The sequence below is a fragment of the Medicago truncatula genome, chromosome 7, assembly GCF_003473485.1.
Source record: "Medicago truncatula cultivar Jemalong A17 chromosome 7, MtrunA17r5.0-ANR, whole genome shotgun sequence".
NCBI classification, from domain to species: Eukaryota; Viridiplantae; Streptophyta; class Magnoliopsida; order Fabales; family Fabaceae; genus Medicago; species Medicago truncatula.
Window position 1 is genome coordinate 52,166,697 of NC_053048.1, and position 13,162 is coordinate 52,179,858.

Here is a 13,162-nt window from a genome sequence, read left to right on the forward strand (position 1 = left end):
TGATAGGAATAATGCATAATATATGTAAGGTTTGGGGTTCAAACCCCGACTAGAACATTCAAACATGTCATTTCATTTGGCCTATTCTGTGCACTTCCTTCACAAGTGTGCTACTTGAAATGGATGCTCTAACTAGGGGTCCAAAACTAGGGCACTTTGATATATTTTTTTCAAACTAGGATAGGATGGATTGGTATATAATTTTCAAAACTATGGTAGATTGGTAAAGGGGTCTATATCATCACCAAACTCTTATTATCTCCCATCGATTTAGTTATGGAGATATTTTTTAGGAACATTTGACCAATATATTAATAAAAGTAAAACATAAACTAAAATCATGAATAAACAAAGGTATGATTTCTTATGCGGAGGGGAAAATACAGCATTTATTTCTTATATAAAAGAATGAGACGAAGGCTTTTAAACTTATATGTAAAAGGTTGAGAACTCAAAGAAAGAGTATCTCATTGAATCATCATGTCAAAACAAAGGTATGATTTTCTATACTTCTGAATCCCTCTTTCTTTCTACCTTTTTCTTTTTTTGGACAAACTCTTTCTTTTGCCTTAGTAGTGTATACATATTTCTATTGGCTAACAAATTCATGAATACTATATTTTATCATAGGTTGGAGGGTAAGGTTGCTATAGTGACTGGGGGAGCAAGCGGAATAGGGGCGGAGACAGTGAAGACATTCGTGGAAAATGGAGCATTTGTAGTTATAGCAGATATCAATGATGAATTGGGTCACCAAGTTGCAACTTCAATTGGGTTAGACAAAGTGAGTTACCACCATTGTGATGTGAGTGATGAAAAACAAGTTGAGGAAACCGTAGCTTTTGCATTGGAAAAATATGGAACCTTAGACATCATGTTCAGCAATGCTGGAATTGGAGGTGCTACTGCTATGTCTATCAGCATACTAATGATGTAAATGAATTTGACAACACCATGGCCATTAATGTTCGTGGATCAGCTACAACTATCAAGCACGCTGCGCGTGTTATGGTGGAAAGAAAAATTCGTGGATCCATAATTTGCACGGCTAGTGTGGCTGGCTTTGTTGCTGGATGTGCAGGACATGATTATACAACATCCAAACATGGTCTTATAGGCCTTGTTCGCTCAACGTGCAGTGAGCTTGGAGCTTATGGAATAAGAGTTAATTCAATTTCACCTTCTGGTGTTGCCACACCTCTTTTATGTAGAGCACTGAACAAGGATGTGAGTGAAGTTGAAGCTATTGGGAATGATTCTGCTAATTTGAAAGGAATTACACTAAAGGCTGGTCATATTGCAGAAGCTGCTATGTTTCTTGCTTCCGATGAATCGGCTTATATTAGTGGACAAAACTTGGTGGTCGATGGAGGCTTCACTGTCGTAAACCGATGGCTTAAAAAACAAGCTATCTGATTTGGAATTATAATGTACCCAAAATAATAATTTGAAGAAAACATATTTTTAAATGATGAAATAAATGTTATAATATTTCAGCTTAACTTTTAAATGACGATTCTTGTAGTCCATGTCTTGTTCTTAACGGTATAACGCTATAAGCGAAGGTCTGATCATTGGTGTTGAAGTCTAGGCATATTGCATAAGCAGCTTTGTTTCTTGATTCTGATGAAGCTATTTACATCAGTGGTTATAATTTGGTTCTTGATTGTGGCTTATCTATGGTTTGTAATACTTTCTTCAGCCACACCTCCTAATATGTAGACCAAATGTTTTAAAACTTGTTACTTGAATTTTCTATTTGCATTGGATTTGATTATGATCTCATGCTGATATTCAACACGAGAGTGTTATGTTTGAGATTTCCAATACAACTCACTTTAATTTCAATCTCAACATGAAAGACTCAAATTCCTCATCACTCTAGCAAATAGTACTATTGCTATTTGCTCAACCTACATTCAACATTTATTTTCTTGTATTTAAGGTTCTTTGCTACAACTATTCCACTCCCTTCTCACCCTTCCCACTTTTGTTTTCTTTTTTGTTTGCCCTCATGTACCCCATTTTTCTTGATGTGTAAGTTCCATTTATTTAATTGATAAATAATGATCGTCATACAATGTCTACATCTAAATTAAATTCAAGATAATTCATTTTTTATTTCTTTTTTCTTGTGAAGTTATAAAAAGTTATTCGATCTCTAATATTAAAGTAGTGTGAGGTCTGATTCAGTTCGTATCGCTTCCTCAAACCCAAGAAGTAATATTACAGTTTTGTGTGAGAGTTAGACAATGTTTGTAATTTTGTGTACAAACAAAAAATGTTAAACGAAGCGGTTGCAGTTGGTGAGAAACATACTTGAGATTCAATAATGTTATTTATCTCCTTTTTGAAAGTTTGAGTTTAGTTTTCGTGGATTGAATTCCAAAAATTTAGTAAGTATTATGGTAATGATGAACCCTAATTTATATTGTGAATTTTGAAGAAGAAAAAGATAGTCATGTGAGTAACATTTTGACACGTCATTTGACGTCGTGTGAGATAATAAATAGTCTGCATGGTTATAATTTAACATAGAAGAGTAAATAGATAAAAAGTAAAATTTTCTCTTTTTTTAAAGGAAAAAAAAAAGAAGATAAAATTTTACTTTTTTAAAGATTAATTTGCATTACATCACAAAAAATAACTAACTAAAATGAATCTTCTAAAAGATAAATGACTACAATATTTGTTTTTCTTTCAAAAAATCAAATCAAATCAAATCAAAGGAAAAGAAATATAGGCTAATTAACAAAGCGAGAAAATACAACTCTTCTCAAGTTTTTATCTAAGACGGCCTTCAGGAGGAACTTTCAAGAGCTCCAAACAATTAAAACTACTCTCTCAGTTCCATAGTAAGTGAGTCATTTGCAGTAAATTGGAAGGAATAACAACTCCTTGACTAGCCAAGATAAGAATAAAAGACTCAAGGATACATGAGAGTATTGTGAAAATAAGTTGATTTATGTCAAACTAAGCATATTGATAAATGAGTTGGTTAATGTCATTTCTGTTTGTCCACCTTATTATCAAGATGAACAATGATATTTGAACAACCATTTGCTAACAACTTTATTGACAACCTCTTTTTCCTCCTTTTTATTAGTTAAAAACAATGGAGAGAGAAAAAGGAAGAGGGAGATTAAGAATATAATGTGAGTATGAAAGAGAAAGTTATCTAAAAGTTGTCAAAAATAGTTGTACAAATATCATTTCTCTATCAAGATTAAACTAAAGCCAATTTTAAAGAAAGTTATCTGTATCAATAAAATAATCCTGACAAAACTATAATTGTGTCATAGATCAACCATGAGCTATCATCCTAAGAGTTTGGATTCTAGAAGGTCTTTTCCACTTATAGGCTAAATTGAAAGAAAAATTAAGTTTGATTGTTGGAATGTAGGAAAATCAAATTGACCCATATAAGGAAGTTTGATGGAGGCTATATTTTTTTGTTTGGGTAAAACAAAAATAATAAAAAATATATATATATATTTTGGTGAAAAATAAATAAATGAGTAAATAGTCAATTTCCTCCCTGAAATTGTAAGTTTCATCAATTACCCCCCTGAAATTAACAAAACTTCAATTACCCCCCTGAAATTTCACAACGTTAGTCAATTTACCCCCTCCGTCAAATTTTTCTGTTAGTGAACATGACGTTTTGCAAATACCCCCCCTGAAGTTTTGCACTTATGTGCAAAATGCCCCCCAAACTTAAAAATTTATATTATTTTTTTCTTAAAAACAAACAATTAATAGTTAAATATTAAAGCTAACTATTAATTTTGGAGTTTGGAAAAACTACATACATATATACATCAAAATAGGGAAAAATGTGTATTTTTAAAGTGACAATAATGGTTATTTCTAATAGACAAATTATTATTTTTAGAGGTTTATAAACAAATTAATAATCAGATTTAAATTTATATTTTCTCCTTCACCATCTTAGTCTTTTAACTCCTCCAACTCCTTCAACAATTTGCTCAAACCATTTAAACTACACAACCCCCAATATTAATTCACAAATCATCCCATTATTGTCACTTTAAAAAATACATATTTTTCTCCATTTTTGAGCCTATTTTGATGTATATATGCATGTAGTTTTCCCAAATTCCAAAATTAATAGTTAGTTTTAATATTTAACTATTAATTGTTTGTTTTTAAGAAAAAAATAATATAAATTTTTAAGTTTGGGGGGCATTTTGCACATAAGTGCAAAACTTCAGGGGGGGTATTTGCAAAACGTCATGTTCACTAACAGAAAAATTTGACGGAGGGGGTAAATTGACTAACATTGTGAAATTTCAGGGGGGTAATTGAAGTTTTGTTAATTTCAGAGGGGTAATTGATGAAACTTACAATTTCAGGGGGGAAATTGACTATTTACTCTAAATAAATAGGAGGGATTGGGTGTTGTTATGTTATGTTTGGTGAAGCGGTGGCTGGCTACGATTGTCAAATAAAAATAAATAATTCCGACCCTTCCGCTCCACGTCTACGATTTTTCAATCAATCAACCTGAAACCCTAGAAATTCAATCTTCCCCTAATTGCAATAACAATCGTTCGTGAATTGATCTGGGCATTGAAATTAGGGTTTGAAGAGAAGAAGACATGGATGATTGCTGTGCTGTCTGCGCCGAACCATTGGAATGGGTTGCGTACGGACCTTGTTTGCATCGTGAGGTTTGCTCCACCTGCGTTGCTCGTCTCCGTTTCATTTGTGATGATCGACGTTGCTGCATCTGTAAGACCGAATGTAATCTCATCTTTGTTACCAAGGTATATCGTTTTCATCAAATTCTTTTCTATCTTGATTTTGCTGATTTTTGTGACTTTTAGAATCTGATCTGTGTCACTTTCATGTTCTAAACACCCAACAACAACCCGTCTTAACTTTAGTTTTCAACTCTCCTGTGCTGCTGCTATGCAGCACGGAGACGGTGGCATTGCCATCACATGTATTAGTGTCTGGACACTGACACAGAATGCGCCTGCCTTCAAGCATGTATATATGCATATTATGATTTAATTTATTCCTAGTTCCAAGCATGAATGAATATTGGAAGAGAAAGTTACACTTAGCACTTGTGATTTTATGTAATGAAGTTTAGGTATGTTATTTGAAGTTAAATACTTGCTTTGCTTATCTTTTTCCTTTACCGTTAGTTTGTGAGTAACACCTTTGTCTTTGAACTGTTTCCTTCATGTTGTTTCTAAACAACTGAGAACTGTTAAATTCGTGACTTGGTGAACATAGTTAGAAAAGACATAGTCAAACTTGGTTAACATAGTTGTTCTCATTCTCACTTTGTCAGGAATTTCATAATTTTAGTTCAAGATTGTAGCATTTAATTGCTTTGTTTGATAAAAAAACATCAATAGTAGGGACCAAGTTTTTAATTTTTTACATTTGTTGCTATCTTTTGATGTGGTTGATATTCAATTTTGGTGTATACCGTCAGGCTCTTGGAGATTATACAAGGGTGATCAATGACTTTTCATCCCTGCCGTCTGAGGTGAGGGAAGGGAAGGTTGGACCGTACTGGTACCATGAGGATATGAATGCATTTTTCGATGACGTGGACCATTACAAGATGATCAAGGCTATGTGCAGGCTTTCTTGCAGTGAATGCGACAAGATGGAGGAGCAACAAAATGATGGTTCAAGGCGACAAAGGTTTAGGAATATAGGGCAGCTGAAGGGTCACTTATTCCATCGTCATAAGTTGCATATGTGCAGTTTGTGTTTGGAGGGAAGGAAGGTGCAATATTTATGTTTTTGCATTCCATGTATTTTTTGAATGACAATTTTTGTAATCTTTTTTTTATTGATCGAGCTTTTATACCATCATTTTTATGACATAGGTGTTTATATGTGAGCAAAAACTATATACTAGAACCCAGTTGAATCAACACATAAGCACAGGTGACTCCGACGTGGATGGAAGTGAGAGTGAGAGAGGTGGTTTTATGGGGCATCCTATGTGTGAATTTTGCAGAACCCCGTTTTATGGGGACAATGAACTGTACACACACATGTCTACGGAACATTATACTTGTCATATATGCCAAAGGTAACAATTAAGCTAATCCATCATGTGCTCAATAGGTGTTTCTTTGTTTCGGTCTGAACTGTTAGAAGTGTAGTGTTCATTATATTTGTGCTTTAATTGCAGGCAGCACCCGGGACAATTTGAATACTATAAGAATTATGATGACCTTGAGGTAAGAAATAATCGTCAGCTTCTTTTACTCTCTTTTTTCGTCTGAAAGTAAGGCTTTGCTGGATATTTCATGTTATTTGACCTGATAGTATTTGTATGGGCAAATGTCCGCTGATGCAGATCCACTTCCGACAACAACATTTCTTATGTGAAGATGAGGCTTGCCTTGCCAAGAAATTTATTGTTTTTCAATCTGAATCAGAGATGAAGGTGACTGATTACTTACAGCACTGGGATCTTTTCCTGTTTCTTCATCTTTTTTGTTAATGGTTTATTTGGAAGGTGTCTTGTGTGCTGTACACTACCTGCTTGATGATTTCGCATGCATGTTCATTTGGATGCTGACTATTTTTTATCTTAATGTAACATTATCAGATGCTGACTATTTTCGTCGTCGCTTTTTCCTTGTTTATGACATAGAGACATAATGCTACGGAACATGGAGGGCGTATGTCACGGTCAAAGCGTAATGCTGCTCTTCAGGCACGTACAATGGCTATCTTTTCTTCTTGAACTCACTTCGCATGCCTGTTGGTATTATTGCTAGTTTCCAAAGACAATATTTACTTCCATGATCCTTCTTAGTACCTTACAGAAGTTACCTTCCATTGTTTCCTCGCAGATACCAACTAGTTTTCGATATAGACACAATAATGAACAGGATCAACGCCGTGGAAGAGGCCGGATATTTCGTCGTGATCATTCTGAAAATCAACTTTCCATGGCCATTGAAGCCAGTTTGGAGACTGCTAATGCTGAGCAGACATATCGTGAGCCAACTTCAAGTAATGGGCCAATTGCTTATGATGACGGAGATGCACATATTGATTCCATCGTTAATCCGTTTGAATCATTAGCTACTGCAGATTCTGAATCAACATCAAGATACCGTCAGGCCTTAGGGCACAGCTCTAAACCTCTGGTAGACTCTTCCTTTCCTCCACTTCCTGGCCAGGAAAGGTCCAAACACGAGTCTGAAGGTTCATCTAGCAATACCATGGCTGCACGTTTACGTCGGCATGGCAACAGAAATGTATCTGTTATTAATTCTGGAAATGCCTGGTCTGTACCAAGTCGTGGACCTGTACAACCTTCGCAATCTAAAAAGACAACAAATCGTGCTCTTGGAGGGTCTCAAAATTCTGGCCAGATGAAGACAGTAATTAACAGTGGACTTCCAGCATCAAGTTTTGCTAATTCTATTCAAGCTGCACATAGAACTGCTCACGGTAAACTACCTGCTGGTCCATCGAGGGACACACGTGACAATGAAAAAATTGTTCACTCTGCATCAGCTCCAAACCTCGTTGAGAACAACCCTGTTGGAGTTTCAATTTCTGATTTTCCTCCAGTTTCTGCTGCACAAGTGAGCAAGTTACCTACAAGTAGCCAGCCTCCGCTGAATGTGGAGAATGTTCAGTCTGCCAATAAGTCCTTGGTTGAAAAGATTCGTAGTGCGCTTGATTTTGACGAAGATAGATACACTGTATTTAAAGACATATCTGCTCAATATCGCCAAGGCACAATAGATACTGATACATATGTGGACTGTGTCCAGCAGTTTGGCCTGTTTCATCTTGTACCTGAGCTGGCAAGACTATGCCCGGATGCTCGGAAGCAGAGAGAACTTGTGGAGTCTTACAATGCTGGTTTGCAAAGAAACGCTTTCCAAGAAAATGACGGGGTTTATGGCGGCGCTAGCACCCATCGCAAGGACAAAAATGTCGACAAGAAAGGTAAAGGTAAGTCGTTAGATGTTAGGCGGAGTAACTCCACTGATAGATTAGCAGATAGCTTTTTAAGCAGTGTTCATCAACTACAGTCAAGTTATAAACCTTCAGAAGAGAAGCTGGAGGTGCTATCAAAGGGTGCTTATCGCACTGACAAAGGTAAATTAAAAATTGAGCCGCAGATTCAAACAAACTCTAGTAGTCAACTTAAGACTAAGCTTGGTGGGCAGACTGAAACTTCAAATGGCAGTTTATCTAATCAAAATAAGGAGGATGGGGGTGGTGGGAACAAGCAACGCAAGAAAGCTTCCAAGTTCCTCAGAGTGCGCCTTGGTGATGGTTCTGCTTCGGCCCTTCTAGATCTTGAAAACTCACGGACCACTTCTGATCCTGGAACAACAGACACTTTAAATGGCAACAATAATGATTCTGGAGTTGGGCTGCCTGTACGAGGTGTTTGGCGAAAGGGGGGAGGTCAAAAACTCTTCCCCTGATTCTGCTCGACTGTGGCTTTGAAAATTGGGCAGAATTGGCTTGTAGAAACCACAGTTAAAAAGGATTGAACATAAAGAATTGAATTTTTGCTTAGGAGGTAATCATTTCATGGTATCAAATTTGAGTTAGATTTCAAGTACAGCAAGCTGGCATGGGTATTTTGTTGTTCTGTTGAAGGCTGAATTCCATTGGCTGAATGGGATGATTTTGGTTGGTTTGGGGTATATTTTGTTCAAGTGTTCATATGAAAGTGGGCACCAAGGGTACTGTTTGCTTTGTACTCAAGTGGTGCTTTCTTGTTTTCTTACTATTAGTGTTCCAAGTATTTACTATTTAGAGTCACAAGTCTGAATGATAGAATTCATGTCGGCCGGTGTCCTGATATGAGTACTAGAGAAATCTATCTGAATATTTATAAAACGAACATGAACATCAAAGATTGAGTATATGCGTGGAATTTTTGGATTATACCTGCGGAAATTGTCATTAAATCTTATGTGGTTAGATGTCTATAATTAGCTTTTTAAAATTATTTGAAATGGAATTTTTCAAGAGTTTATTTGATAGCAAATGGTTGGTTTTTGGACCAATTGGATTGGGGTGGGTTAGACCAATATCATGCTAATGAGGTTTTTGGAATCCCAGACATTTTTCTCAAATTGGACCATCTCCATTATTATTTATATCTTTCTCCATACCCTGTCCGTCTCTTAATCTCAATACTAGAGAGAGAGAGTAAGGTTGAGAGAGAGGTGTTGAGAAATAGTGAATGAAAGGATTCAAAACCCTTTTTTTAGACGTGTTATTGAGTTATTTTCTTAATGAAAGCCGGGCTTGGTTGTTTCAACATTGAGGAATGTTGTTTTATCCCGAGGGAGAGGGAGAGGGATTGATTATTTTGTCGTATTTTTTCTAACATGAGAAAAGTATTAGGCAATTCTTTTAAATAACATTTATTATTTATTATAGAAACTTGTTTAACAAGCTATGGTGACATACATGTTATTTTCAAACTTATTTATAATTGTTGTTACCAATGCATCATAAGCTACTTCCCAAGCAGTACTAAATTCTTCGCTTCATTTGTCTCCTGCCGCTTCTTTCATCGTTTTCAGCAATGCTTCTTTAACCACCTTTGAAACAACAAAAAATATTTTTTTTAGCGGATTTACTCATAGGCAATAATAGGTAAATGTTAACAAAGATATATATTTATTTGAACAAGGTTAAAAAAGATATATTGAAAACATTTATTTTCCTATTTAAGTATAATGAATATTTTTTAATATAAATTTGTTGTTTTTTCGTTTGAAAATGGATACAATAAAATTTGGCATTATATTAGCCTACCACAAAATGTGGATCAACAACTCCCTTCTGAATATGAATAGCACCCAATGTAGCATCTTCCAAAACTACTTCTCCTTTTGTTCAGAGTTGTGCAGCTGAATCACACACCTATAGTTCAAAAATCATAAATACATGTCTTATGACACAATAGTTATACTAATAAAAAAACTAAAAATACCATTAAAATTTTTATATTATTTCTAGTACTATAATGTGATTGTACATTATCAAGAAGAAAACAATTAATTCATCTTCTAAATTTAGATTTTTTGGAAGAAATTTTTAAAATTTAGTTAAGCAATCACTCTAACGGTGTAAAACTTTTTTACACGTGCATCCAATCAAATCATGTTAAATAGATGGTAGTATATATATTTTAGAAACTAACCTAAAAAGTGACATTATAGAGTGATTTGATTGGATCCATATATGGAAACAGTTTACAATGTGCATACAAATTAATCTATATATTTCATTAAACTTCCTGTCTCTCAAATATTGTTATGAAGTTTGTGGGCCCTTTGTGTGTTTAAAGGGATGAATTGAATTCTCTAGATACTACAATTTTTAAAGTTAGGTCTATTTGACAAAAAATAAAATAAAATGTCAATACTAATTCTGTTAGTAATAGTTAATATTATTTGAAGAATGAAAATCAAACCATCGACATCCATTTTCTCAACTCTCCATCTAGCCACTAAATCAACCTTATATCCCCAAGGTTGTCTTACCATCAATTTTTTGATTTTTAATATATATATATGAGTTAGGATCCATTGACACCAGGTGTTAACGGATTCGTTGACACCAAATCTCAACTGTTGATCTTATTTAATCAAAGGTTAATAATAGTGCCACATTTTTATTTATTGTGTATCCTTTTTTTTTTCAATCACACACTATTATTGTTTTTAATGATTACAAAACCTAAATTGGAAACATAATCCTATCATAATTCTCCTTATTCTCTTGTCTGCAAAATTGAAATATTCTATAGTTGAATAATTAAAATACTTCAAAGATATTATTGTTTAGAATGAATTGGAAATATTAGTTGTTAAATGCAATTCCCTCTATGATCTCTTCTCCTACATACTAATTGTACCAATTCAAAGCCAGTGACTTTGCTGAGATTTATTTTTTTATGCCGTAATCAGAATAAAATTGTAATGGAGTTTTCCATTCTACCAAAACCATACAATTCACTTTTTTGATATCCAATCATTTAAAAGCAAACTCATCCAATTTATAATTTTGTTTTGAAGGAAGCTCATCCAATTGTAATTGTTATAATAAGATTGACATAAATTTCCTTCATGTGCTGCAATACATAGGAGGAGTTAAGTAAGAGGGAAAGGAGATAGAAACAAGAATAATAATATTCATAGGATCGAGGGAAGAGTAAAACAATTTTTTCAGGAGAGAATTACGAGTATCATTGCTCCATGTTTTCGGTTTGAGTTTTTCAATCACTAAAAGCAATAATTGTGTCTGAGTGATGATACACTAGAAAAAGAAACACAAATTAATTATGGGCTTTTGGATTAAAATAACTGACGGATAAGATTTGGTGTCAACGAATCCGTTGACATGTCAACAGATCCTGTCTCTATATATATATATGTATGTATGTATGTCTGAGTTCCTTAAGTCAATTTTTTTAGAGGAGTTACTTAAGCCAACTTGAGAAGCTAATACTAACATAGAAGTATCCTAATAATATGATGAAAAAGTTCTATGTGCACCTGTTAGAGCAAATATTAAGTTCCATCATTCAAAACATTAACATTATTTACACATGTATATACAAAATTAATGTTGATTTTACGAGTAACACCGATGTTGAGCCGACATTGAATGAAGAATAAAAAATAAAAAGGAAATTAATTAATTGATGTTAGATTGCACCTACCATTCCAAATTTTTTTTCAGCGTGAGCTTGAAGTTTTAGACTATTTTGAACTTCAACTGAGTCCTTTAAAAAAGAGAACATATTCCTTGCAGTAGGTATTTTCTCCAATATACTATTTAATTTAAGCAATAAAAATATTCACGTTAATTTACCCCATTCATTTTAATTAAAGTAAAGAATAAAAAAAAAAATAAGGAAACACAAAACCAAAACATTTTGAAAGAAATCTTACAAAAGTGTAGAACAAAACACTATGGTGAGGAAGATTATGTTTGACAGATTCCCATGAGCCATTCACCAGAGTCTCTTGCTTCTCGATGAAACTCATATTTCTCTTTCTTTTTCCCTCCTTTTCTTATTTGTGTTTGTATCTTGTGGTATAAGAATTTACTTCTAATGCTTGTTTATTTATATAGAAAATCAGGAGGTGTACAAAAAAGGAGTTTATTTATTGTCATTTTTTTATTTTATTTTAAATTTGTTGGCTTGTGGAAACGTCCATTACTATTATAAAGAGTCGTGAATCTTTTCAATAAATTAATAAAAAAAAATTAATAAATTAATAATAATATAAACACGTTTATTAAAAAAATCATTTCATCAACCCATTCATTAATCTATTGAAAAAATTTAAATAAAGAGCGACATCTTCTAATTTTGAGATTGATTGGTGGAAAGTAGAGGGAAGAGAGAGAGAGAGATTAGTTTTCGGATGAGAAGGGAGCTTAATTTGATGGCAAAGAGGTGTGTGTTATTTATACACAAAAAATATTGTAACGTAGATGTCCATTTATTTTAAGGTTAATAGGTCTTTACCCCTTGTAATATAGGTCATTTTCGATTTTCCCACTGTAAAATTTTTATTTTGATTCACCCCCTTGCAAAATATTTTTGTTTTGATTTACCCCCCTAATAGGCCAAACAAAAACGAAAATATCTTGAAAAAAAAAATAAAACTGGTTTTGTAAAAAAAAAATTACAGGAGGTGAATCAAAATAAAAATTTTACAGGGGTGAAAACCAGAAATGACCTATATTACAGTGGGGTAAAGACCTATTAAAATTTTATGAAATAGAGATGATATCTACTCGTTTGAGGGGTGACATTCACGATACATTTTTATTCAAATAAATGAAACACCAACGAAAAATATATTGATATTATTTTTAAAAAAGGGAGAGGATCTATACTTGCTTTTGTTGTTATTGTTTAATCAATGTAATATTATTTAAAAATCAACGAATTTGCTTTGTTTATTGCAGATTCATGAATTTGTTACGACAATTTGTGTGTTTGTTTTTACTCATAATAACGGTACAAAAACAAAATCAATTACATAACTTAATATCCTAATAATACAACAATGATAGGTAGAAAAATATCATTAACACAATCAATGAATTAAAATAGAACCAATGACCTTTGTTATTCAAATGGACT

At 33.5% G+C, this 13,162-nt stretch overlaps 1 protein-coding gene and 2 pseudogenes across 1 annotated transcript; 2 read left to right on the forward strand and 1 right to left on the reverse strand.

Annotated features, from left to right (window-relative positions):
• The first annotated feature begins 465 nt into the window (after positions 1-465).
• Positions 466-1,428, forward strand: LOC11426629 (short-chain dehydrogenase reductase 3b-like; annotated as a pseudogene).
• Positions 1,429-4,435: 3,007 nt separating this feature from the next.
• LOC11430027 (uncharacterized) lies at positions 4,436-8,940 on the forward strand. The gene is made up of 7 exons (XM_003625981.4): positions 4,436-4,790; positions 5,474-5,773; positions 5,877-6,085; positions 6,188-6,236; positions 6,356-6,445; positions 6,656-6,718; positions 6,858-8,940. The coding sequence occupies exons 1-7, from the start codon at positions 4,623-4,625 to the stop codon at positions 8,457-8,459; spliced, it is 2,481 nt and encodes an 826-aa protein (XP_003626029.2). The 5' UTR covers positions 4,436-4,622; the 3' UTR covers positions 8,460-8,940.
• Positions 8,941-9,389: 449 nt separating this feature from the next.
• On the reverse strand, positions 9,390-12,126 carry LOC11436383 (leghemoglobin-like; annotated as a pseudogene).
• Positions 12,127-13,162: the final 1,036 nt, after the last annotated feature.

Excerpts from the sequence above, each read along its gene's own strand:
- LOC11430027 (XM_003625981.4), top strand. The coding sequence starts at position 4,623 with ATGGATGATTGCTGTGCTGTCTGCGCCGAACCATTGGAATGGGTTGCG. Across the intron at positions 6,237-6,355 it reads AGAATTATGATGACCTTGAG|ATCCACTTCCGACAACAACA; the intron begins GTAAGAAATAAT and ends CCGCTGATGCAG. Across the intron at positions 6,719-6,857 it reads AGCGTAATGCTGCTCTTCAG|ATACCAACTAGTTTTCGATA; the intron begins GCACGTACAATG and ends GTTTCCTCGCAG.